Source organism: Pristiophorus japonicus, chromosome 4, assembly GCF_044704955.1.
Source record: "Pristiophorus japonicus isolate sPriJap1 chromosome 4, sPriJap1.hap1, whole genome shotgun sequence".
Taxonomy (NCBI): Eukaryota; Metazoa; Chordata; class Chondrichthyes; family Pristiophoridae; genus Pristiophorus; species Pristiophorus japonicus.
This window is the reverse complement of record NC_091980.1, coordinates 125,400,483-125,428,266: the sequence shown is the minus strand read 5'-3', so window position 1 is coordinate 125,428,266 and position 27,784 is coordinate 125,400,483. Positions and strand designations below refer to the sequence as shown.

Below are 27,784 nucleotides of genomic sequence, written 5' to 3'. Positions count from 1 at the left end.
ACAAACACACACACAAACACACACACACACACACAGACCCATTTAGGAGTGAGCCTGAGAATCTTACAGCCTGATGCAGTGGGCAGGCCACGTCACTCAACGCTGAGTCAGCCCTGTGTGTCACCGTGCTCGAATCACAATGCTATTTCTGCATCTTGATACAGAGAGTGCTGACACGCTGAGCTGTATCGGTATGTTTAGTAGGACACAGGAGGAGTTTGTTGCCCCAATGGCAGATTGGCAGACTCATGAAGAAGTGAGTCTCCAATTCTGTTGGTCTAGAGATTTGATTGGCTATACTTGTGAGCGCCGTTGGTCAGCGTGAGACTCTCACATCAGCAATCAATGGTACTCCACTCAGATAGGAGTATGGGATCATATGATTAAGAGTAGGACATTCAGCCCTTCAAGCCTGTTCCACCATTCATATAATTACATAGAATTGTGCAGCTCAAACAGGCCATTCGGCCCAACTAGTCTATGCCAGTGTTTATTCTCCACGCTAGTCTCCTCCCACCTAACTTCATCTCACCCTATCAACATATCCTTCTATTCCTTTCTCCCTTATGCACATTTCTAGCTTCCCCTTAAATCCATTTATGTTCACTTCAATTAGATCTGTGCCTCAACTCCATTTACCCGCTTTTGATAAAAGCATCTTAAGAACTCATTTTAAACTTGCATTGAAATCAATCCATTATACATTGTATAAGTGATCAGTTTAACATAAATGTAATTGAGTTGGGCACATCGCTTTTCCATAAATGATGTGGGATTTACTACATTCTTTAACTACAACAAAATGCTCCTCTCTTTCTTGACAACTTGATGTACAATGACAGACTGGTCCCACCAGTTCCACTCTTTTTCTGAAGGCATATACTTAGATAATTATTTAGCCACCCCTCTGCAATTCACTCTACTGGGCATTATTCATGTGTAAACAGCGGGTTTTCGGTAGTGGGGGATGGGTGGGAGGTCAGAAAGAACAGGAATTCAGCTGAGGCCGATCCAATCCTCACCTCAACATCCACACAATCCCATTAGCAAGCAGCTGGCACAGAACGTTGACTGGGTTTTGAACCTGACTGACATTCCTCTCTGATTTCAGCACCTCCACTGCCAACTGGGTAAAGTCAGTTAACTCAGCACAGACCTGAGATCAGAACATTCTCTCCTGCTCTGTAAAGCTCAGTAGCATGCCGGGTGCTACATTTCCCCATTGAGCCATCGGAGAGCGAAGAGCACCAAGAGGATGGATTTCATATAGTGCATGACGAAGAAGTTCCTAAGTCTCAAACTCTCTCGTTGTTCTGCTCCATAGATACTGCTGTGAAGTCAACAGAATAATAGAGAGCGTATATAATATATGCAAGCGTGTGCATATGTATATGCATGTGTGTTTACATATATATGTTTTTATGCATGTGTGTGCATATGTATGTGAATGTACATGTCTGTGTGTGTGCATATGTGTGGGAATGTGCACACAGGTGAAATATATTAAACCATATTGTGACATTGTAAGGCACTCGACAAGTGCAACTACAATTCTTTATTATTACTCAACAGCTAGATCACCAAAACCACTGTCAACTGTTTGCTCCTTTTAAGTAAAGTATACATTTGCATTAATATGTAAACCAGCATCAACTTCCACTAACTATTTTCACACTTACATTTCACAAAGTTTACTTCATACGTTCTGTTGACTAAGGTCCAGGTGTAGTTCTTGTCTTGCCAGCACGATTCTGGTGATGTGCACTTCTCCAAACCGTCCACGGTGATGTTGTCCTGCAGCTGTAAGCAAGAGCTCATTAGCAGCACATACCAAGAGGTCTGCAACACTCGGGTTTAAGGTGGTTTCCATCATGAGTTAGATATGGATGAGGATATTCATTCAGTTCAAGTTAGCTCACCTACCCAGAATGAACCCACAATCCCACCACCATAGCATCCAGCTGCCACTTCGAAGGAAGGGACGAAGGAATGTTTTTGCCCCTACCATGTGTTGTCTGAAATTCTAAACATTTGATATCAGTTCTAAATTTGTCCTACACTAGTTTATGTTACCTCTTGTCTAATGTTTTATGAGCCAGGAGCTCTGATCTCCACTTGCCATGACTGTCTGTCGTGGATTTTGAACCCTGTACCTTCTGTCTCAGGGGAAAGAATGCCACCACTAAGCGAAAGACTCACTCTATCTCACAAAGGTGATGAGGTAAAGAGATAAATAATGATTATTTACCTCACTGCTGTTTGTGGGACTTTGCTGTGCATGAATTGGTGGCCATGTTTGCCTACCTTACAACAGTGACAACAGTTCCAAAGTACTTCAGTGCTTTGGAACATCCCGAGGTTCTGAAAGGCGCTATATATAACTGCAAATTCTTTCTTTCTTCTAAAGAGACCAATGCAAGCACCCATTGAATGTAACCCCAGAACTGAGGACTATTTGAAAAAAATGGTATATAGAATATGATTACTTCTGAGATGTTGGCATGGTCATCACATGCTTTTTGGTTCAATATTGCTATATAACAATTAGTGCACCTTTCAGTATATATTATATTCATTATATTATATTAGTTTTATTTCATCAGGTGAGTAACTGATAATTCATCTAATTTACGTCCAGGGATATGGCAGCCTCCCTGGGCTGAAGGGTTTGTTCATTTTCAGCTCAGCGAGTGGGCTAAACACAAATGACGTCATCCTAATGTCTCTCTACTTTTATCATGGTAACATGAATTAATAAATACAGAAATAAAAACCACAGAACAATTGTAATTGAAATCATTCTGTTCCCCATCATTGTTTCCTTGATTCTCTTTCCCATTCTCACTGCCCTTTTTTATTTTATTAATATTTTTCTATTTAATCCATTCCAGTCAGTCTGCACCTTATTTCTCTAAAGCCCAACATCACAAGGATTTGCCTTTCTTTTTCTTTCTTTCTCCCCACTTTTTTTCTTTCACTTTCTCTCCGTTTCCCACTTTCTTTCTCTTTCCTGAGTTTGATGGCCAGAGTATCTTGTTCTAAAAAAATATATAATTTCAAATGGCTAAAAGCAAACAACTCTCTAAAGACTTTTTTTTAGCAAATGAATAGCGAGGAGAATGAAGATTGATGTGAAGGCAAATCATGTGACATAAAGTCACAGATGGGAAAACAGTTGAAAGATTTTTTAGTGCAAAAACAAGGAGGAGGAAGGGAAAATGGATACACAATTCAGTGGCCAACAGGAAAATAATCTGCCTAGAGAATTGAACTCACCTGACTGAAAAGTTTCTATAGATATGTGAAGAGAAAAAGATTAGTGAAAACAAACGTAGGTCCCTTTCAGTCAGATTCAGGTGAATTTATAATGGGGAACAAAGAAATGGCGGACCAGTTAAACAAATACTTTGGTTCTGTCTTCACGAAGGAAGACACAAATAGCCTTCCGGAAATACCAGGGGACCAAGGGTCGAGTGAGAAGGAGGAACTGAAGGAAATCCTTATTAGGCGGGAAATTGTGTTAGGGAAATTGATGGGATTGAAGGCCGATAAATCCCCGGGGCCTGAGAGTCTGCATCCCAGAGTACTTAAGGAAGTAGCCCTAGAAATAGTGGATGCATTGGTGACCATTTTCCAACAGTCTATTGACTCTGGATCAGCTCCTATGGAGGATAGCTAATGTAACACCACTTTTTAAGAAAGGAAGGAGAGAGAAAACAAGTAATTATAGACCAGTTAGCCTGACATCAGTAGTGGGGAAAATATCAGAGCCAATTATTAAAGATGAAATAGCAGCACATTTGGAAAGCAGTCACGGAATCGGTCCAAGTCAGCATGGATTTATGAAAGGGAAATCCTGCTTGACAAATCTTCTAGCATTTTTTGAGGATGTAACTAATAGAGTAGACAAGGGAGAACCAGTGGATGTGGTGCATTTAGACTTTCAAAAAGCTTTTGATAAGGTCCCACACAAGAGGTTGGTGTGCAAAATTAAAGCACATGGTATTAATGTACTGACGTGGATAGAGAATTGGTTGGCAGACAGGAAGCAGAGAGTCGGGATAAATGGGTCCTTTTCAGAATGGCAGGCAGTGACTAGTGGGGTGCCGCTGGGCTCAGTGCTGGGATCCCAGCTATTTACAATATACATTAATGATTTGGATGAGGGAATTGAGTGTAATATCTCCAAGTTTGCAGATGATACTAAGCTGGGTGGCGGTGTGAGCTGTGAGGAGGATGCTAAAAGGCTTCAGGTTGAATTGGACGGGTTAGGTGAGTGGGCAAACGTGTGGCAGATGCACTATAATGTCGATAAATATGAGAAAAATGTGGCAAAAACATGAAGGCAGAATACTATCTGAATGGTGGCAGATTAGGAAAAGGGGAGGTGCAACGAGACCTGGGTGTCATGGTACATCAGTCATTGAAAATTGGCACGCAGGTACAGCAAGCGGTGAAGAAGGCAAATGGTATGTTGGCCTTCATAGCTAGGGGACTTGAGTATAGGAGCAGGGAGGTCTTACTGCAGTTGTACACGGGCCTTAGTGAGGCCTCACCTGAAATATTATGTTCAGTTTTGGTCTCCTAATCTGAGGAAGGACATTCTTGCTATTGAGGGAGTGCAGCGAAGATTCACCAGACTGATTCCCGGGATGGCAGGATTGACGTATGAGGAGAGACTGGATCGACTGGGCTTGTATTCACTGGAGTTTAGAAGGATGAGAGGGGATTTCATAGAAACATAGAAAATTCTGACGGGACTAGACAGGTTAGATGCAGGAAGAATGTTCCTGATGTTGGGGAAGTCGAGAACCAGGGGACATAGTCTAAGGATATTTAGGACTGAGATGAGGAGGAACCTCTTCACTCAGAGAGTTGTTAACCTGTGCAATTCCCTACCGCAGAGAGTTTTTGATGCCAGTTTATTGGCTATATTCAAGGGGTATGGAGAGAAAGCAGGAAAGGGGTACTGAGGTGAATGATCAGCCATGATCTTATTGAATGGCGGTGCAGGCTCGAAGGGCTGAATGGCCTACTCCTGCACCTATTTTCTATGTTTCTATGTAACATGCTAAACTTTAATTAGAATATGTGGGAGCAGCTACAGCACTATCCTTGGCCTTGTCTATAATAAGTCTATGGCCTTATTATTTCCTATTTCTATAATCACCAGGCATACAATGCCCCCAACTCTCTGTTTCTCTCTGACTCCGGCCTCTTGTGCATCTATCCCTTCCTTCACCCCACCAATTGCCAGCAGTGCCTTTGGCCACTGGGCCCCACTGTGTGGAATTCCCACACTAATCCTGCTCCATCACTCCTCCATTAAGATGCTCCTTAAAACCCTCTTCTTTGAGCAAGCCATTGGTCACCTCACATAACTTCTCCTTCTTTGGTTGAATCTATTTACCCCCATACCTCTGTGGAACGTCTTCGGATGCCTTTCTGTGTTAAGGTCGCTACATAAATGCTAATAGCTGTTAATATAGTCCTACTACATTAATATTGCTCATGTATGAATTCTGCCACATCACACAGTCGATTTAGTCTGCCTCCCTGCAATATAAAAGTAAAGAAGGCCTAAAGCTGAAGCAGTATTTGACATTTCTCAATGCCTGAGTGACTTTTTTTTACCTGTACAATCCTTTTGGTGCACCAAATCTTCACGAGACTCTTATTCCGGGAACTTTCATCCCCGATCGCTATTGCGGTGATCACAGATTTATCAAGCTAAAAAAAAAGAATGCAGATATTTTTCCCAAATATTCTATTACTTTAACTTATTACTAGTGCACCTCTTGTGGCATTGCTCATGGTGATTGACAGAATACAGATTTTGTGAGTTGATCTCCTGTGGTTTTGTTCAGTGAGTTGCAGGATGCAGTGTAAGGGCAATTTTATTAGTGGAGCTCCCGTGGTGTTGCTCAGTGAGTTGTAGGGTGCAGTCTAAGGCTGAGTTTACGAGGTGATCTCCTCTGGTGTTGCTCACAATGAGTTGTACGTTGCAGTGTAAGGGCAATTTTACTCGTGGAACTCTTGGGGTGTAACAAGGTGAGCTTTTAGTAACATGGCTGAGAAACAAACACTAAACCCTGTCCAGCAATTACTTTCAAAAACAGGAAATATTTTCCACCTTCATAAAATCTCACTTCAGTTTTCTAAAATGGTTGAGCATCATGGATTTCATTTAAAGTTAAAAATATTAAGCAACATTATCAAATAAGAGATGAACAAGGCACATAACTAACAGTTATATAACATAGTTCTATATTTCCAGTTGACATCCTTTCACCTTACTCTTCGAGTGGACAATTTAAAAAAAATGACTCGTTAACTAAGCTAATCCTTTTGTAAATAACTTTTAAACATAGCGATGATTTTCTTTGAATATCTTGTCACTGTGGCGGACAAATAAATCTCAAATGAAATTCAAATCAATTTTTCTTTTGCTGAAACAAACTCTTTGGTTTGAACAGAACAGCTGTTCCTAAATCGCAGCAAAGAGATATCGGGGACTTGCAGGATTTTGATCATCTGACCATTGACATGTTAAAAGGAGCTGTCAGTTATATACAAAGTGAACCAAATGCACAACATTGTTTAAGTTTGAATTGTTCCTCATGCCAGCCTGTAATTAACAAAAATTACAACATTCTATTGAAATAAGCTCGGTACAGGAATCGGAACTACAGTCATTACTTTCTTTAAATGCTTATTACATAGAAAGTACAGCATAGAAACAGACCATTCGGCTCAACTGGTCCATACTGGTGCTTATGCTCCACATGAGCCTTATGTACTGTGACTGGACAACTACTAATTCAAAACTAAAAACAAACTACAGTATATTATTATACTCAATGTACATGATATAGGTAATAAATGCCATTAGTAGGATAGCTGCTGCCCGTACCTGTATAATGTAGTCGGTGAATGGATCTGTAATGATGCCAAGGAGGTTTGGTGCATCCTTTCCTGTCTGGATTTTGAAGCTGCCCACCACGACCTTAGTCAGTCGATACAAGAAATCGCTGGCCACTTCGATGGGCAGCAGCACCAGCACCGAGAGCCAATTGAAGCAATCATGGACAGTGGCGCCTGCGAAAGCCCTGTAATTAATTTAAGAAATGTGCCGCAATGTAGAATGACAAGTGATTTTCATTTTGGAAATAAACTTGAATGATCAGTTTGAATGACAGAGCACGTTGGAGCTGTTTCCCAGATGGCTCATTGATAAGAACATAAGAAATAGGAGCAGGGGTAGGCCAAACAGCCCCTCAAGCCTGCTCCGCCATTCAATAGGATTATGGCTGAACGGATCTTGACCTCAACTCCACTTCCCCGCCCGCTCCCCATAACTTTCCTGTATTTCAAGAATCTGACTATCTAAGCCTTGAATATATTTCCATAGCTCTCTGGGGTAGAGAATTCCAAAGATTACAAAGATAAGTGCCAGACCTGAACTCTATTTAGACCTGGAAGGCTCCAGGCTTGAGTCTCTGGTCTGTCCCGATCCGAGCCGCAACAGTGGTGAGACAATTTGCCTCAGCTCTGATAGATTCGAGGGGAGGTCAGACCAGGTTTCCATGATTTGATTGTTATCTAGTGACCCCTGCTTGCGAACTTTGCTGAGGACAGGAACAGGATGCCCCCCCCCACCCATGGTTAAAATGTCCACTGACACTCAAGAGTTAACTGGAGCTTTAATGGACCCCAAATCGTGAGCTGGATTCACATGCCATTTCCCAATACGAGCACACAATGGGTGCCGTAGCACACTGCAACTGAGGGAAATGGAAACTCCATCCTTCGGCCTGAAGGATAGCCAATTGGGAAAGGCACTGGAGAACAGCCAGGACCTAGGGGACCATCGCCCAGTATGAGTTAGTGGTCTCCTGACAGATGGGGAGAACTTTGATGTTGGAAACAAAATGAGTTGGTTTACCTGTTGAATAAATTGTCGCTAAATAGTCAACGGCAATTATTCACTGATTTTCACATTGCAACATGTCCTTATTACACCTGATTGTTTCTGCTGCCCCTAATAGTTTCTGGGATGGATATCCCAATGGCTTGTGATCGCTGCAACATAACTAATGGACTATCTTACCGTTTGAATTCTTTTCTGTCTCCAGCTTGCATTAGGGCTACAATAGTGTTTGTTACTGAGGTCCCAATGTTGGATCCCATGATAATAGGAATTGCAGAACGCACTCCCAGTACTGGAAAAAATCAAAGATATAAGTTCAGTACCTGGCCTGCATTCAGTATACAAAGATGTAGAACAGTTATACAATATTACAAATGAGGGCAAACTTCTTCATTATGTTCCTGATCCATTGGAATGCTCCTGGCAGTATCTGTTGGCATATATTAACTTATATTAACCATCATCAAGTTATCTGTCTGATGCAGTTATATCTCACCGTCTCAATTCATATAAAGCCAGAACTAGGTTGGATGTCAGGAGATGGTTGTTTTCCGAGAATAGTGGACCTCTGGAACAGGCTGCCAGCTCATTCGATGGATACCGATTCGCTGAATTCCTTCAAACGAGAGACGGACCTGTTCCTGGCTGGGGCGGAGATCACATTGTACAATAGGTAGGCACTGTACAACATTAATCAGGTCCACTGCTGTCCTGGACTAGTAAATACCTAAAGGGGTCAGAGAGGATTTTTACAGATTTTTTTTTCCCGAATTGGCCTGGGTATTTATCTGGTTTTTCGCCTCTCCCAGGAAATCATATAGTTTTTGGTGTGGTGGTGAGTGTATATATTGTGATGCTCAAGGCACATCGCAGTTGTGTGGGATAGGCTGGATAGACCAGAAGGACTTTCCCTGTCCGTATGTATCACATGTATCTGTTATTAGTACACAATTATTTTTATTAAGAAACCTAAAGGAAGGGCCAAGACCCACATCACAAGAAACCACCAAGAGCTGGAGGGAGAAAAGGGTAGCTTCACCGATCCCACTCTGCAGCACTGATTTCCAACCTGCTCTCGTTCTCTCTTCAAACACAGCCCCCTCACTGGGAACTTGGTGAGGATGAGTTATTTCCAGAAGTTGTAGTTGGTTTTGGGTTTTAAAAGCCTGTAGATTGTAGGAGAAAGGGAAGAATGAGTGAGGTAAGGAGTGCCACAGTCCTGTGGTCCGAGGAAAGAACAGGCTAGAAATTCGTATTGGGCGGTCGCACAAAATGGGTGACAGAAAATTGGCAGCCAGTTTTATCCTCTGCCTGATTTTCTCATCCATTGAAGTCCAAGACAAAATTTTACCCCAATGCATTAGAGCAGATGAGTCTCGATTTCAGCACAGTTGCATTGACACGCTAAAACTAAGGAAGTTATATTCCTCTATAACATGGGATTTGTGGTGTATGTAGCATACAAATCACTGACTCCACACGGTCTGGTGTAAATCTAACTGCTGTGACCTTCGTCCTTTATTGTTCAGCTCCAGAGTGCCTCTCAGGTGTGGTGGTCAGCCTTATATAGCCCTTGTTGCAGGTACTTCCAGGTTTCTCACCACAGCGCCCTCTGTGCTGTGGCATAGTGCTTACATTACATTTACGGTACTGGGACGATACACACATCATTACATAACATCACCTTCCCCCCCCCCAGGACGCAGGACAACGATACACACATCATTACAAAACATCACACTTGTCCAACGCAAGGCAGGTGGGCATAGACAGTGCGTTAGTATGGTACATATTATCTGGTACATTAACTGGTTATTGACTGGTAACGGATCCTTGATTTCCTTGTTAGCCGTTATCATTAATTGTACTTCATCTATTATTTTACACAAATACAGTGGCCATTCAGCATTAAAAAAGTAATTCTTATATAAATTCACGATCTCACATTAACATAGCTCATTTTAGACTCGCTCTGCCTTACAGAAGTCCTTTGTGGGGACCACCTCTTGGTAAGGCCCTTTTAAGACTGCCGGGTGCATTTCCTTTTTAAGGCGCCATCTTTGATGCAGGAGGATTCCACGAGGCTTCTCCTTGGGTGCCGCCATTTTTGATGCTCTGCTGCTCCGACACGATGCCGCCGCCATCTTCTTCTCCGCCGCTCAGGATGCCCTCCGCCTTCGCAGCCTCCATTCCCCTCCGCTGCCACCTGACTTGTCGCCTCTCCTGCGGCCGTCGTGGCCTCTCCAGTGGCCTCACTTGCCGCGTCCCCCATGACCTCCATAGCCGCCGACCTCCAGCTGCTGCCGCCGTCCGACACTAACAGCTCCTCGGCGGGGCTCTTCCGAACCGTTGGCCATCCTGGATCCCTCGCACCCAGCCGGCTCACTCCCCCGCCACTAGGCCCCTCTGTGCAGAGCTGCTTGCCTGTGGGGGCTGAGGCTGCAGGATCTCTGTTTGAGGTCCGGGGCTGGGACTTACCTGTGGGGGCTAAGGCTGCAGGATCTCTGTGTGAGGTCCAGGGCTGGGGCTTGCCTGTGGGTGGATTGAGGCTGCAGCTCCAGCTCGGTCGGCGCTGCTCTCTGGGGACCCGGGGCACGGCAGCACCCCGGGGAGCAGCAGCCTGTGGAGTGATGAAGTCTTCCCAGCTCCCACGGACCGTCCCCATCCAACTCCGGCCGAGGAGTGTCGGCCCATCACCTGCAACGACCCACAGAGGTAAAGCGTGCGTCTCGTCCCCGTGGGATACCTGCATCTCCGCTCTGCCAAGAACAGGTATTAGTTCTCTGGTGTAGGTACGCAGCTTTGCCGTGACCGGGACCAGCTTGGGTCGTGCAGCTGGGTTAATCCACAGTTTATCAAAAGTTCTCCGACTCATCAACGACGGACCCGAGCCCGTGTCCACTTCCATACTCACAGGGACTCCGTTGATTTTTACTTCCCTTATCACTGGGGGTGAATCGTCGGTACACGTGTACAGTCCCAACACCTCATCATCTTCTGTCTGCTCCTCGCTGAACAGTGGATCATCTCCCATCTCCTCAGCCACATGGTGAGTCTGATTTCTTTTACACATACGCTGAAGGTGGCCTTTCAGGTGGAAGGTATTGCACGTGTACTCCGCAAACCTGCACCGGTGAGCCCCATGGCTTCCTCCACAATGCCAGCATGGTGCTGCTTGATTGGCCCCCCTCAGTGGACTCTGAGTTCCAGGATCCCGAGGTCCGTGCTCTCTGCCCCGGGCAGAGCCACGTTCTGCAGTTTTGTCCGTGGTGGGCGCTATCCTGTGGACAGTGCCTGCCGGGTTCGAGACTGTGTGGATCATTTGCTTGCTGCTGCAAGTCGAGGTCTATATGCCCGGCTGATGGTGATGGCCTTTGTCAGAGTGACTGTGGGTTCCATGGCCAGCAGCTTGTGAAGGAGGCCCTCGTGGCCAATCCCCATGACGAAAACGTCCCGCAAAGCCTCGTCAAGGTGTGCGCCAAAATCACACGACGCCGCGAGTCTCCTGAGGTCCGCAGCATATTTGGTGACATCCTGGCCCTCATTCTGCAGTGATGGTAAAATTTGTATCTGGCCGTGAGGATACTCATCCATCGGTTTCAACTGGTCACGAATGAGTTCAGTCAGCTCCTCGTATGACTTGTCCCTGGCGCTCCCAGGTGCCAGCAAATCCCTGACGAGACAGTAAACCTCATCTCCACAACTGGAGAGCAATATCGCCTTACGCTTCTCTCTCATTGCGTATGTGTCCTCCTTCAGGTCGTTTGCTGTGAAGTAGTACTCGAGCCTTTCCGTAAAGGCCTCCCAATCATTGCCCACGGTAAAATCCTTTAGCGAGCCCAGAGTAGCCATGGTTGCGTGGAGTTCGTCCGCTTCCTCGTTGCCAATGTGGTGTATGTAGCACACAAATCACTGACTCCACACTCTGGTGTAAGTCTAACTGCTGTGACCTTCGTCCTTTATTGTTCAGCTCCAGAGTGCCTCCCAGGTGTAGTGGTCAGCCTTATATAGCCCTTGTTGCAGGTACTACCAGGTTTCCCACCACAGCGCCCTCTGTGGTGTGGCATAGTGCTTACATTACATTTACGGTACTGGGACGATACACACATCATTACATAACAGTATCCTTCAAGAACTCATTCAACCTTTTCAACAAAACCCTTGGTTAAAGTTAACAAAGCAACAAACCTGGGCCTTAGAAACCTTCAATGAGTAAACCTGCACAAAGGAATGTGATGAAAACATCTATATTTTCATAAAGCGCCAAGTAAAAGCCCCATCATCGATTTGGGTAAAAATAAGCAGAGTGTGACATGAAGGGACAGAGAGTTTAATGGTAGCAGTGCAGCAGAGAATAAGCTCAAAGCAGGGAATAATGGGAAATTAAATTAAAGGCTCTTTATCTGAATGATTGAAGCATTTGTAACAAGATAGATGAACTAATGGCACAAATTTAGGTAAATGGGTTTGATCTAATAGCCATTACAGTTTCATGGTTGCAAATATTCCAGGTTACTTGATGTTTTGAAAAGTCAGGCAGAATGGAAAAGGAGGGGATAGCCCTGATAATAAAGGATGACATAAGGACAGTAGAGTCAAAGGATCTCGGATGGGAAGATCAGGAAGTTGAATCAGTATGGGTGGAAATAAGGAATAACAAGGGGCAGAAAATATTGGTGGGAGTAATATATAGGCCCGCTAACAGTAACCATTGGACGTAATATTAATCAAAACATAATAGGAGCTTGTAATAAAGGTGATGCAATAATTGTGGAGGACTTTAATCTTCATATAGACTGGACAAATCAAATTGGCAAAGCTAGTCTGGAGGACGAGTTCATGGAATCCATTCAGGACAGTTTCCTAGAACAATATGTCATAGAACCAACCAGGGAACAGGATGTTTTAGATCTTGTATTGTGTAATGAGACCGGGTTAATTAGCAATCTCATAGTAAGGGATCCTCTGGGACAGAGTGAGCATAATACGATAGAATTTCACATTACGTTTGAGAATTACTTTCCTAAATCCAAAACTAGTGTCTTAAACTTAAAAAAGCCAATTACATAGGTATGAAGGATGAGTTGGCTAAGGTAGATTGGAAAAATAGATAAAAGGTATGGCAGGGGCTAGTATTTAAAGAAATATTTCATAATTCTCAACAAAAATCCATTCCATTGAGAAACAAAAACTCCACAGGAAAAGTGATCCATCCGTGGCTAACTAAAGAAGTTAAGAATAGCATTAGGTTGAAAGAAGAAGCTTATAATGTTCTAAAGAATAGTAGAAAGCCTGAGGATTAGGAGCATTTCAGAAACCAGGAAAGGATGACCAAAAATTTGATAAAAAGGGAATAAATAGAATATGGGAGAAAACTAACAAGAAATATAAAATAGATTGTAAGCGCTTCTAGAAGTATGTAAAAAGGATAAGAGTAGCAAAAGTAAATATTGGTCCCTTAGAGGCTGAGACAGGATAAATTATTATGGGGAATAAGGAAATGGCAGAAATGTTAAACAAATATTTTATATGTCTTCACAGTCGAAGATGCAAAAAGCATACCTAAAATGGTGCGGAACCAATGATGGTGAGGAACTTAATGCAATTATTATAATTATTATCAATAATAATAATAACTTTTATTTATATAGCACCTTTAACGTGGTAAAACAGCCCAAGGTGCTTCGCAACAATTTTACAACACGTTAGATATTGACCATTGAGGGAAAGAGTGAAAAAGCGGGAGAAGGAAGTGAAAAAGAGGTTAAAGACTCGGGTCTGAAGCGGCAGCCAAAATGCGCACACAGATAGACACAGGAGAAAAAAACAAAAAAAATGTTTTAATTACATGGTATACAATAGTAAAATCAGTATAATTAAATTAATTAATTATAATTAAACAATATTAATTAATATATAAAAATTATAAATTAAGTTAAAATGAGAAAATCAGCAATTGAAGCAAATTAAATCTGTTATTAGCTGTCTTTAAGATAAGTAGAGAAAAAATACTAGAGAAACTAATAGGACTAAAAGCCGACAAATCCTCTGGACCTGACGGCCTACATCTTAAGGTTCTAAAAGAGGTGGCTACAGAGATAGTGGATGCATTGGTTTTGATCTTTCAAAATTCCCTAGATTCTAGAACAGTCCCAGAATATGTCGAGAAATGTGAGGTTATTCACTTTGGTAGGAAGAACAGAAAAACAGAATGTTTTTTAAATGGTGTGAAACTTTTAAATTTTGGTGTTCAGAAAGATTTGGGTGTTCTTGTGCAATAAATACAGGTACAGCAAGCAATAACGAAGGCAAATGGCATGTTGTCCTTTAGTGCAAGGGGGTTGGAGTACAAGAGTAAGGAAGTCTTGCTACAATTGTACAGGGCCTTGGTGAGACCACATCTGGTGTACTGTGCACAGTTTTCTTCTCTTTATCTAAAGAAGGATATATTTGTCTTTGAGGTGGTACAACAAAGGTTCACTGGATTGATTCCTGGGATGAGATGGCTGTCTGATGATGAGAGATTGTATAGAGTAGGCCTATACGCTCTGGAGTTTAGAAGAATGAGAGGTGATCTCATTGAAACATTCAAGATTCTGAAGGGGATTGACAGGGTAGATGCTGAGAGGTTGTTTCCCCTGACTGGAGTGTCTAGAACTAGGGGGCACAGTCTTGGGGTAAGGGGTAGGTCATTTAAGACAGAGATGCAGAGGAATTTCTTCACTCAGAGGGTTGTGAATCTTTGAATTTCTCTGCCCCAGCGGGCTGTGGATGCTGAGTCTCTGCGTATATTCAAGGCTGAGATAGATAGATTTTTGGAGTCTTGGGGAATCAAGGGATATGGAGATCGGGTGGGAAAGTGGAGTTGAGGTCAATGATCAGCCATGATTGTATTGAGTGGCGGAGCAGGCTTGAGGGGCTGTATGGCCTACTCCTGCTCCTATTTCTTATCTTCTTATGTTCTTATCATCACGGGAATCTAACAAAGATTAAGATGTGGTAAGATAATTCAAAAAGAATTTGAACATTAACTTAGAATTTGAAGTCAGCCAGTTAAAAGCAAATCCAACAACTGCAACCAACAACATCCACCAACTTGCATTTATACAGCGCCTTTAACATGGAAAAATCCCCCAAGGCACTTCACAGAGTCATAATCAAACAAAAATTGACACCAAGACAAAGAAGAAGCTAATAGGAGGATCGACCAAAAGCTTGATCGAAGAGATGGGTTTTAATGAGGGCGGTATGAGACGGACAGCAGAGTTATAGATGAGCTGAAATTTACGGAGGGTGAAGAATGGGAGACCAGCTACAATAGTCAAAGGCGTCAATGGGCCGAGGCAGGGGTAGATGTGAGTGATATTATGGAGATGTAAGTAGGCAGTCTTTGTGCATGATACAGGGTCAGTATCTCAGCTCGGGGTCAAACAATTTGGTTTAATCTCGGACAATTGCTGGGGAAGGGGGTGGATTCAGTGACAACGATCTGGAATTCGTGGTGTAGGCCGAAGACAATGGATTTAGCTCTCCCAAAATATTCTTCCCCCCCCCCCCCCCCATTATTTTAACGCAGACATGAACTTTTTATGTTAGTGAGTTAACACCTCTGGTAAAATGACAAACCAAGCAATGACATCCATCCCCTAAAACCACCAAAGCCATTTCATGGCCGGTTTTGGTCTTCTTGTCTCCATTTCCTGCTTCCCTGAATGCCATTAAGCTACTGGTCGGAGAAAGCGTTGGAGCAGACATTTGTCATGAATCTTCTGTTCATTGACACCATGAAATTCTGCTCCAGCAACATCATGAATGGGGGATAGGGGGTTGTGGCAGCAACCCCAAATTCATGGAGCCACCAGACGAGAACTGGGAATCACAACAAGGGGCGAACTACTCAAACCATCTGTTCTCGGGTCATCTCCGGCAAGTAGATTACAGCATAAAAGTGTCATAGAATCATAGAATAGTATAGCACAGAAGGAGGCCATTTGGCCCATTGAGTCCGTGCTGGCTCTTTCAAAGAAACAAGAATGAGTTCAAAAATGTGCAGATATCTCTTTTTCTGATGTTCTTCCAATGGTAGGGTCATCAAACTGACCACCATTACATGGTCTAGATACGTTATGATATTTATTAATGGTTTTCATGGCCGATAATGATTTAAGATGAGCCAAGATCTCTCTATCTCCCTTCTTAAATCTTTACTTCTTGTGCTGTTTTGATCTTCCCATAGGCAGGGTTGGTCTACTTACATCCTGATGACACCATGCTGACAATGATGGACGTTGATGTACTCGAGCTTTGGACCAGGACAGTGACCAAGATTCCCACCACAAGTCCAGCCACAGGATTCGACAGGATTGCATTGTCTTTAAAAATGTCACCAGCCACCTTGCCTGAAAAAGAGAGACCTCATTGGCACACATCCAGCAAGATATTCACACACATGTCTGTCATGGTAATGCTGGCTAATCTAAATTATCTTTGATGTATTGCCGATTGCACTGGTCTTATTCTCTTTTGAAAAAGGGAAGAATTTAAGGAGAACTAACTCAGAGATTTTGGGGAAGGAATTAGTATGCATTGCGCCCATTTATCTCCAAGTTTGCAGATGATACTTTGAATGTAATATCTCCAAGTTTGCAGATGACACTAAGCTGGGTGGCAGTGCGAGCAGCGAGGAGGATGCTAAAAGGCTGCAGGAGGACTTGGACAGGTTAGGGGAATGGGCAAATGCATGGCAGCTGCAGTATAATGTGGATAAATGTGAGGTTATCCATTTTAGTGGCAAAAACAGGAAGGCAGATTATTATCTGAATGGTGACAGATTAATAAAAGGGGAGGTGCAACGAGACCTGGGTACATGGTACATCAGTCATTGAAGGTAAGCATGCAGGTACAGAAGGCAGTAAAGAAAGCAAATGGCGTGCCAGCCTTCATAGCGAGGGGATTTGCGTATAGGAGCAGGGAGATCTTAATGCAGTTGTACAGGGCCTTTGTGAGACCACACCTTGAGTATTGTGTGCAGTTTTGGTCTCCTAATCTGAGGAAGGATGTGTTTGCTATTGAGGGATTGCAGCGAAGGTTCACCAGTCTGATTCCCGGGATGGCAGGACTGACATGTAAGGAAAGACTGGATCAGCTAGGCTTATACTCACTGGAATTTAGAAGAATGAGAGGGCATCTCATAGAAACTTATAAAATTCTGATGGGACTGGACAGGTTAGATGCAGGAAGAATCTTGCTGATGTTGGGGAAGTCCAGAACCAGGGGTCACAGTCTAAAGACCAGGGGTAAGCCATATAGGACCGAGATGGGGAGAAACTTTTTCACCCAGAGAGTTGTGAACCTGTGACATTCTCTGCCACAGAAAGTTGTTGAGTCCAGTTCGTTAGACTTATTCAAAAGGGAGTTAGATGTGGCCCTTATGGCTAAAGGGATCAGGGGGTATGGAGAGAAGGCAGGGTGGGGTACTGAGGTTGCATGATCAGTCATGATCATATTGAATGGCGGACTCGAAGGGCCGAATGGCCTACTCCTGCACCTACTTTTTGTGGGCCCAAGTTTCGAGCCGCACCTAGAATGGCACAGTCCCGACCTGGACGCCCGTTTTTCGCACCACAAAGTGCGCCTAAAAAACCCTCCGTATTCTCCACCTCCCTGCAGGTCCTCTGGCCCTCGGCGCAGCAAAGCAGGAGCTGTAGGGGGCGGAGCGAGGTCCCTGCACTGAAAACAGTGCCGGGACCTCTGCACATGCGCGCTACAGTGGGCATGCAAGTGCAGTAGCTCCAGGCGCCCGAAACTGTGTGGGAGGGGCCCGAAGCACGCAGCCCCTAGCCCTGGCCGAATGGCTTCACTGGGGCTGCGTGAATAAGGCTCCTCCCACGGCCAGCTCCTGCTTCCTCCCGACCCAACTCGACTCCCGCTTCCCGCCCCCCGCCCCCCAGACCGGACCCGACACCCGCTTCCCCCCACCCCCCCCGCCCCCGGACCCGACCCGACCCGACACCCGCTCCCGGACCGGACCCGACACCCGCTACCCGCTTCCCCCCCCACCCCCGGACCGGACCCGACACCCGTTCACCCTCCCCCCCCCGCCCCCGGACCGGACCCGACACCCGCTCCCCTCCGGCCTCCGGACTGGATCCGACCTGACATCCCTCCCCCTGACCTGACCTCCCTCTCCCTCCCTCCCTCCCTCCCCCCGACCCGAACTGAACCGACCTCCCTCCCACCACCCCCCCGACCCGACCCAATGCCACCTACCTGTAAATCTGGTGCTGGGGACGGGCCCTGCCCGAAGTCTCGGGCCTGGCCCGTTCAGCCTCCCTCCCCCTTCTCCTTCCCCCCCACCCCCCCAATCTCCTTCCCCCCCCAATCTCCTTCCCCCCCAATCTCCTTCCCCCCCAATCTCCTTCCCCCCCATCTCCTTCCCCCCATCTCCTCCCCCCCATCTCGTTCTCCCCCCCATCTCGTTCTCCCCCCCCATCTCGTTCTCCCCCCCATCTCCTTCCCCCCCAATCTCCTTCCCCCCAATCCCCTTCCCCCCAATCTCCTCCCCCCCAATCTCCTCCCCCCCAATCTTCTTCCCCCCCATCTCTTTCCCCCCCTCCATCTCTTTCCCCCCTCCATCTCTTTCCCCCCATCTCCTTCCCCCCCATCTCCTTTCTCCCCCATCTCCTTTCCCCCCATCTCCCTTCTCCCCCCCCCTCCCCCTCCCTTCCTCCCCCTTCTCCCCCTCCCTCCCTCCCCCTTCTCCCCCTCCCTCCCTCCCTCTTCTCCCCCCTCCCTCCCTCCCCTTCTCCTCCCCTCCCTCCCTCCCCCTTCTCCCCCATCCCTCCCCCTTATCCCCATCCCTCCCCCTTCTCCCCCATCCCTCCCCCTTCTCCCCATCCCTCCCCCTTCTCCCCATCCCTCCCCCTTCTCCCCCATCCCTCCCCCATCTCCCCCATCCCTCCCCCATCTCCACCATCCCTCCCCCATCACCCCCATCCCTCCCCCATCTCCCCCATCCCTCCCCCTTCTCCCCCATCCCTCCCCCTTCTCCCCATCCCTCCCCCATCTCCCCCATCCCTCCCCCATCTCCCCCATCCCTCCCCCTTCTCCCCCATCCCTCCCCCTTCTCCCCCATCCCTCCCTCTTCTCTCCCATCCCTCCCCTTCTCTCCCATCCCTCCCCCTTCTCTCCCATCCCTCCCCCTTCTCCCCCTCCCTCCCCCTTCCCTCCTTCTGCTCCCCCCTCTCTCCCTTTACCCTCCTCCTCCCCCTCCCCTCGCTGTCAGAAACACAGACACTGACAGACAGAGAATGAGAGACACACAGACAGACAGAGAGATAGAGACACACTGGCGGGGGAGCATCCCAGCACGCTGTTGGAGGGCTCCCGGTGCTGCAGTCGGTAAGTAGAAAATGTTTTATTTATTGATTTTAAAAAAAACATTATTTCTTATTAATTTTTTTTGATTGATTTATTGGTTGATTTATTGATGTATTTATCATTTATTATTGATGATGGCTCTTTATTTGTAAAACTGAAGTGTTTAATGTTTGTAAACTTCCCTTTGAACACCACCCCCCACCATTCCCTACGCCTGATTTGTAACCTACGCCTGATTTTCTAAAGTGTAGACAAGGTTTTTTCGAGCGTACAAAAATCTTCACTTACTCCATTCTAAGTTAGTTTGGAGTAAGTTTTCACTCACGAAACTTTGAAATCAGGCGTAAGTGGCCGGACATGCCCCCTTTTGAAAAAAAAATTCTGTTCCAAAGTGAAACTGTTCTAACTGACTAGAACTGGAGCAAACTAAATGTGGAGAATTCCGATTTCTAAGATACTTCGTTCTACACCAGTTGCTCCTAAAAATCAGGAGCAAATCATGTGGAAACTTGGGGTCTGTGTTTCTATGTTTTTCAGGTGTAAATCAGGCCCAACACTGAAAATTTAGTAGTGGGAGGACCTCTGTCCAATCGGTGGTGCCTTCGGCCCGTTATTTAGGCATCCTGGGCAGCCACCTAAAATAGGACATATTCAATCCCAGAGAACATTGTTTTTCTGGAGTGAGGGTATGTGGGGAAAGAATTATTTTTTAAAAACTTTCATCTTCAGCTCGTTAAGACCCCTTGGCTCTTCAAATGACATGGATCCACTCTGATTCCACATCAATTCTTCATGTCGGAGGGCCCTCTGCAGAGCCCCTATAGGTGCGCCTTACCCGTTCCCGATATTTGGGACAGGGCCCATGTCCTCTGCTGGAGATAGCCAGGAATCCCATTTGACCGCACTTCTGGCAGTGGAGCAGAGATCCCATCAGAGTAACACAACATAGATTTTCACAGCAGCCTGGCTCCTCATTGTAATATAAAATAGTAAACAGTTTAAAACTGCTATGCTCATCTATTCTATAAATAATTATTTTCACATAATGGTTCTATTCTCCTCTTCTCTTCCAATGGTGGAAGCGATCTAGCCTTACTAACTCTCTGAAACCTCCAGATAAATTCACCAATTTGAATAAGACAGGCTGATAAATACTTTCCGATCGGGACTGAGCAGAATTTAAATAGCTGTCTGTTTGGTTCAAAAGAATCAACTAAACGAATCAAAAATATATTTGATCAAATCACAGGATGTTTTTATTATTGCACGCAAGACCCTTACAGCCAAAAGCCAAAGAAGACTTTCATCCCACCAGTCCAAGCTTTGACCCAGGTCCAAAAGGTGAATGGAAACAATCTAATCCAGTGCACCACCCAATTCCTGGCCCCAATTGGTACATAGGAACAGGAGTATTCAGGCAATTCAGCCCCTCAAACCTGCTCTGCCTTTCAATTATATCATGGCTGATCTGTACCTCAACATCATCCTTAACTCCATATCCCTCAATAGCCTTACCTAACAAAAATCTATCATCATCTGGAAAGCTCCAATTGACCCAGCACCACGGCCTTTTGGGGAAGATAGTTCCAGATCTCTGCTATCTTTGTGTGAAAGAGTGCTCGCTGATTTCCCTCCTGAAAGGCCGAGCTCTAATTTTATAATGATGTCCCGTGTTCTTGATTGCCCCCACCAGAGAAAATACTTTCTCTGTGTCGACCCTATCGAATCCTTTTAACGTTTTATACATGTTGGGGCTGGATTTTCAGGTCTTCTGCACTCCGTTTTTCGTTCCAGACTGGTGGCAAGGGCGGCGGTGAGGTGTTCTGTCCGGGTGGGCGATCCTCGGGTCTGGTTTAGCGGTGGCGCGGAGCAGCACTGACCAGAAGAACTGTGCCCGGTGTGCAACACCCCTGGTTGCGACACCAGCGCGAGTTTGAACTTCAGCCCGACCCATATGCCGCAAAGCGCACCCCGCAGGGAATACCTGGGAAATCAGGCCATCCAACGATCCTGACAGCGAAGAGGTAATTCATGGACTCCTAAGGTAAGCGTAATTGTTTAAAAAAAAAATTGCAGTTTGTGTTGCGGTGGTATGGGCAATGTTTTGGGAATGTTTTTGTGGGTTTTTTTTAAGGCTTTCGCCCCCCCGCCCCCCCACACCCCCACACCTCAAGTATCTCTCAGAGCGCTCTCCCAGCCCAGCTCTTTCGCTCGGGAGTTTTCCATCCTAACGCCTAAAAGAGGTGTACAACGCCTCCCTTAGCGCTGCGCCCTCTGACTCAGGTCTCAGCTGCCAAACTTACTTACTGAGGCGCAAACTATTCTTGGGCGCTAACTTTCCCGCCCCGCCGCCATTATCACCCCAAAAACGTCCAAACCGAAAATACGGCCCATTACATTATTTCCAGCTGGTTTAGGGTAGTTTGATACTGATTGTGAACAATGACCATCTTGACTTTGTTCCCCATAGAGTTTGGAAAGAAATTGCAATGCGGGTTCGGGTCTGAAGAGTAAAGAATGAAGCATTCATTACCTCCAGCAAGTTGAAAGGCTGCACTGAGGACATCGAGAGAGCACACAAACATGTAGAGAAAGCTAAAGAGGAGAAGACTCTTCATCATCGAGTTCAGAACAGATTTCACTTTCCCTTTTGCATCCAGCTCTGAAAAACAAAGACACTTCTCAGTTTCTTATCTGTTGTGTCAAAAATTATCTTGGCTCAACGATTTCAAGGTTTGATGTCAGCTCCATGCACACATTCATGCTTTGCCCAAGGGAAAGTAAAGGACAGCGCAGCAACTTCATCACCAGCAGACAGCTTCATGATTTGGAGCCTTGTGTCTATTAGAAATGTTCCCGGCTGTCGAGCTTACGTTCCCACTGAATACAGCCAATACCATTCTCATTGTGCTATTTCCATATTGTTGCCATGTCTGACTCAATGCTTTGTTTGCCTGTACCTTTGATTTTTAAGTTCTTGCCTCCCTAACCTGTGTTACCGGACTGGTAATCCAGAGGCCAGGACTAATAATCTCAAGGATGTGAGTACAAATCCCGCCATAGCAATTTTGAGAATTTGTAGTTTAAAAAATCTGAAAATAAAAAGTTGGGATCAGTAAAAGTGACCATGAATCTGTTGGATTGTCGTAAAAATCCAAGTGGTTCACCATTGTCGCTTAGAGAAGGAAACCTGCCGTCCTTACCCGGTCTGGCATTCATGTGATGCTATTCCTGAACTAATGCGGTTGACTGTTAACTGTCCTCTGGAGTGGCCTAGCAAGTCACTCAGTTGTATTCAGCTGCTGCTGCAGCAGCCTCAAGAACCATAATAAAGGCCGGCCTTGCCAGCAATGCCCACATCGCGAGAGTCAATTAAAAAAAAATCCATAGCTACCTTTGCAAAATGTACAAAATGTAAATCTCTCTTCATCTTCTAAACTCTGTCATTAATCTGATCAAACCTATTAATTGCTCCTCGTTAGTAGATTTGAGCTATTGATCTATCCCTGTAGTTCTTTCTTTTTCTTGGTTGTTCCCCTAGCCACAGCCTGGCTTGTCAATCCCTCCTGGACAACTAAAGGCTCGTGGGTAATCATCATCATAGGCAGTCCCTCGAAACCAATCAAAGATAATGCCCTAAGAACTGCAGATATGGGATGTCTGACTGAGTTAATGTGTTGAATGGCTTGTGAACTGCATTTTTAATGAGCAGGATTTTCAAGCCTTTAACTCCTATAATTTTGACTTTCATCACTCCACCATTGGCGACCATGTCTTCAGCTGCCTAGGCCCTAAGCTCTGGCATTCCCTCCCTAATCCTTGCCACTTCTCTGTCTTTCTCTCCTCCTTTAAAACGCTTCTTAAAATCTACTGCTTTAACCGAACTTTTGGTCACCTGTCCTAATAGCTCATTATGTGGTTCGGTCAAATTTTGTTTGATAACACTCCTGCGAAGCATCTTGGGACGTTTTATTATGTTGATGTGCTATATAAATGCAAGTTTTGTTGCTATTGCTGTGCCTCTTGCTTTTTTTCTTTTTTTCTCTTTATTGTGATCAACGCCATATAAGGGCTTTTTTTATTCATCACTTTTCAAGTCTGGACATTAATCTGTCCTTTACTTTTACAAAATCTGACTGACCCACCATGTATTTCCAGCACATTCTATGCACTCTGATTAAATGACGATTAACGTTATATCAGAGCCTATTTTTTGCTGTGCGCACTCCTGGGAACGCACAATTGCACAAGCGGTCCTATTTACCGTCATTACATAGTTATTACACGTCCAACAGCAAAAAGCGACAAAAAAACAAACAAACTCCACATTCGGGAAGAATGTTCCCTTGAGGTGCTTAGGCAGATAGCACACCACTTACCTCGCCATTGAGGGACGTTGGAATTGTCCAGTTTGGAGAATGCCCAGGCCTTAGCCGAATGCGTGTCAATCTCAAACTTGTCCATGCTGTCCACCAGGTTGACTGTTGAGCCCGGGCAGAGGTATCCATGATCCGAGTGTGGAACTCCTCCGACCGCAGGGAGAGGGTACGGTTTAGTGCCAGCGACCCCGTTCATGCCTGCCACATTTGAACGACACAATGATAGTTGTTGCATTTTGTATTATACGGGCTAATTTACCCTCCCGATGTGGTGTAGCACTCGCAAGAGTACTGGCTGGGGAATTGAAGGGTCCCAGTCACGTGAATTTTCATTTATTCATTTATATGGATTGGAAAATCAGGCTCTTGCGGAACAGCACTTCCAGAACATTAGCAGTTTCCAATTGGGGAGAGCCTGGGGGTGGGGGGTGGGGGGAGGGCGTTTTATAAGAATACATTAGAATAATTTAAAGACTGCCACCAGTGGTTGAGCAAGCTTATTCAGTGTTTACTTGAGACTTAGAGCTTATTTGTGCTGAGATCTGATCCCATCTTTCGGATCTATTGAATGGCGGAGCAGGCTCGAGGGGCTAGATGGCCTACTCCTGTTCCTAATTCTTATGTTCTTATGACACATTAACCAAGGCCCCTTCTGCTCTCTCAGATGGAAATAAATAATTCCATGTCTCTATTTCAAAGAGGGGCAGGGGAGTTCTCCCTGGTGTCCTGGCCAATATTTGTCCCTCAACCAGCACCACCAAAACTGATGTTCTAGTCTTTGCTGTTTGCGGAAGCTTGCTGTGCGCAAATTGGCGGCCGCGTTTCCTACATTGCAACAGTGACTGCATTTCAAAAAGTGCTTCATTAGCTGTAAAGCACTTTGGGCAGTCTTGAGGATATGAAAGACACGATATAAATATTAACCTTTCTCCTTTTCCTTTTAGGGAGGGGAAAATCTGCCGGGATCCCTACTCCTGAGCACTATCCCACCCCAACTCAATTCCCATCGACAGTCCTGCCCCGACCTGACTCCTGACGGTGACTCACACACTCCAATGAACGAACGTACAGCTGGGTCGTCAAGCTGCAACTTTGAAATGACAGCGATTTTTAGATAGGAATGAAATTCCCCTGCTTGCCAATAAACTTGTAGTAGTCAGCAATTCGTTCACCTCGCATGCGTATTTTTAATGTCTGAGGGAAGGTTTTGTAGGTTGGCAGCTGCTTGTAAATTCCTCAGCCGCTGGCCTTTGGACGAGGCTCTTTCGCCCAGATCAGCAAAACCAGCAGGAAATCACTGCCGCTCTTTCTGTCTTTTTTATACATATTTGTCACTTTGAAGTGGCAATGTGAAGTGTGAAGGACATGTACTATATGCATGACTTTTATGATTCTATATAGAATTACATAGAATCTACAGCACAGAAACAGGCCATTTGGCCAAACATGTCTAGGCCAGTGTTTATACACACACTCTAGTGGCCTCTTCTATATTCTCTCGAGTTTAGAAGAATGAGAGGTGATCTTATTGAAACATACAACATTCTTATAGGGCTTAACAGGGTAGATGCAGGGAGGATGTTTCCCCTGGCTGGGGAGTCTAGAACCAGGGATCACATTCTCAGAATAAGGGGTTGGCCAATTAGGACTGAGATGAGGAGAAACTTCTTCACTCAGAGGGTGGTGAATCTTTGGAATTCTCTACCCCAAAAGGTTGTGGATGCTCAGTCTTTGAGTATATTCAAGATAGAAATCGCTAGATTTTTGGATATTAAGGGAATCCAGGGATATGGGGATAGTGCAGGAAAGTAGAGTTGAGGTAGAAGATCAGCCATGATCTTATTGAATGGCGGAGAAGGCACAAGGAGCCAAACTCCTGCTCCTAATTCTTATGTTCTTATGTTCTTCCCACCCTGGCCCTGTATTCTGTTCCATTCTTATAGAAGATTAATTTGCTTTGCACCACGTATAATCAGACACGTCTTATATATGTATAATCATACTTAGAGTTTCACGGCATAGATCTTGTTTATTAATGTTGTAGTAGAAAAGGGTCCTCATTGACTATGAGCGCCCTCTAGAGTTGAATACCATTGATGATTGTACACGGCAGCCGGGGGGATTCAGGGGCACCCCCACATGGAAGGGAGAGAGGTCCGTGGTGCACCCTCCTGGGACTGGTTGGACTGGCTCCGGGATGTGATGCCATCTCGCTCCAAGGCTGCAGTAAAGAAGGACATGTCATTCTGTTAAAAGTATCACTCCCGAGACCTGCCTGGCAAAGAAGCAACTGCAATTATGTCAGAAACACCTCTCCCAGCTCACGTTCTGCAAGGAAAACAAGTTGCTGGAAGCTACCCTGTAATAATTCTACAAAATAAATTGAGGAACTTGCAGGAATTCTTTGGCTTTAGAAGCAAAGTAAACATGTTGGCCCTGAAATTCCGGCCTCCCCGGGTCTGTACAAAGTTTCTACGACCGGGATGGCATCGGAAAAGCCAGTTTTCAGCGCACAATGCTCATGCGCTGAAAACCGGCTTTTCCGATCTGTCAAGCTGGAGTTTTACAGATCCTCCGCATCTCGGGAGCGAGGACATTTGCAAGGGCAAGATTGCGCTATTTACCCATATCTTGCCCAGCAAATGTCCTCAGAATTCTTGCGCCTGATAAAAGCAGACATATAGCTTATTTTTACAAGCATAAGAGTTTAAAAACATACAAAAATATAATTTAAATAAATTTAAAAAAAACATTTTTAATAACCTTTATTTTTAACCATAATTTTAAAAACTCAGAAAAACATTTCTCAGACACTTATTAACTTTCATTTCAATTAATTTTATTTATGTGAGGTGTGTTTTTTATTTTTTATTACATGTGTTTAGTGTCTTTGTTTTTTTTTCTCATTAATAGCAATGTGAACTCATAGATACGGAGTTCTCATTGCTATTAATGAAAAAGCTGTGGAATACTGTACCTGATTGGCTGAGCAATTACACATGACTGCACCTTCTGCATGGGAATCAGGAGGACGGGAGCGCGCTTCGCAGTCCAGGAAGAGAAGACCTCCCCACCGGAATTGTAGGCACCTCCCGGACCACCAGGTACTTCCGTAGAAATGTTTCAGGTCGGAGGCAATTGCCAGCAGAAAGCCCCCGACTGCAATTTCAGGACCAACATTTTGCAAGGGATATTTATTATGCATATTGTATAGGACGTATGTCATGCATATTGTATGGGATGTATACCATTCATATTGTACAATGTGGGTATATTGCATATTTTATGGGATGCATCTTATGACCGTTTGCTGTGGCTCAGTAGGTAGCACCCTCACCTCTGAGTCAGGGTTAGGGGGTCAAGGCCCACTCCAGAGATTTGAGCAGAAAATCTAGGCTGACACTCCACTGCAATGCTGAGGGAGTGCTGCACTGTCGAGGTGCTGTCTTTCAGATGAAATGTTAAACCAAATGTCTGCCATTTCAGGTAAATGTAAAAGATCTCATGGCACTATTTCGAAGAAGACCAAGGAAGTTTTCTCTGGTGTCCTGGCCAATATTTACCCCTAAATCAACATCAGTAAAACAGATGATCTGGTCCTTATCATATTGCTGTGTATAAATTGCCAACTGCATTTCCCTACATTACAACAGTGACTACAATTCTAAACTTGCCTGTAAAGCGTCTGAGGATGTGAAAGATGCTATTTGAATGTACATTCTTTCTTTTACTTACTTTATTTTTGTGGTACCTTGCTGTGCACAAATTGGTTGCCACATTGGTTGCCACATCAAAATAGCGACTGCTCTTCAAAAATTAATTCATTAGCTGTGAAGTGATTGAGGAGCATTGAGGATGTGAAAAGATGTCATGACGTTCCTTTAAATGGATACGCTGAAGTGTTCAACCCAAACAAGTCAGCCTTGAAATTGGTGGAAGACAGTGGACGTTTCTGGCATTAATGGCCACCCTCACACAAGGGAGGAGACCCTGTCCCAAATTCCAGGGATGGGGTCATTTGCATAGCAGAGGAAGACTGCCCCAGCCTGAACCATTCTTCCCTTCTAAGACAAAGCAGAGTCCTCTTGGGGCCCAA

At 45.0% G+C, this 27,784-nt stretch overlaps 1 protein-coding gene across 1 annotated transcript in view; it reads right to left on the bottom strand.

Annotated features, from left to right (window-relative positions):
- LOC139262165 (sodium-dependent phosphate transport protein 2A-like) overlaps positions 1–25,897 on the bottom strand; it is a 37,930-nt gene extending 12,033 nt beyond the window's left edge. The window contains exons 1-8 of the mRNA XM_070877309.1: positions 25,780–25,897; positions 23,689–23,886; positions 21,843–21,971; positions 16,186–16,329; positions 8,111–8,222; positions 6,914–7,109; positions 5,635–5,730; positions 1,680–1,800 (exon numbers count right to left, since the gene is read on the bottom strand). Coding sequence (XP_070733410.1) covers positions 1,680–1,800; positions 5,635–5,730; positions 6,914–7,109; positions 8,111–8,222; positions 16,186–16,329; positions 21,843–21,971; positions 23,689–23,886; positions 25,780–25,897 — 1,114 coding nt within the window. The remainder of the gene's footprint in view (positions 1–1,679; positions 1,801–5,634; positions 5,731–6,913; positions 7,110–8,110; positions 8,223–16,185; positions 16,330–21,842; positions 21,972–23,688; positions 23,887–25,779) is intronic.
- Between the last annotated feature and the right edge of the window lie 1,887 nt (positions 25,898–27,784).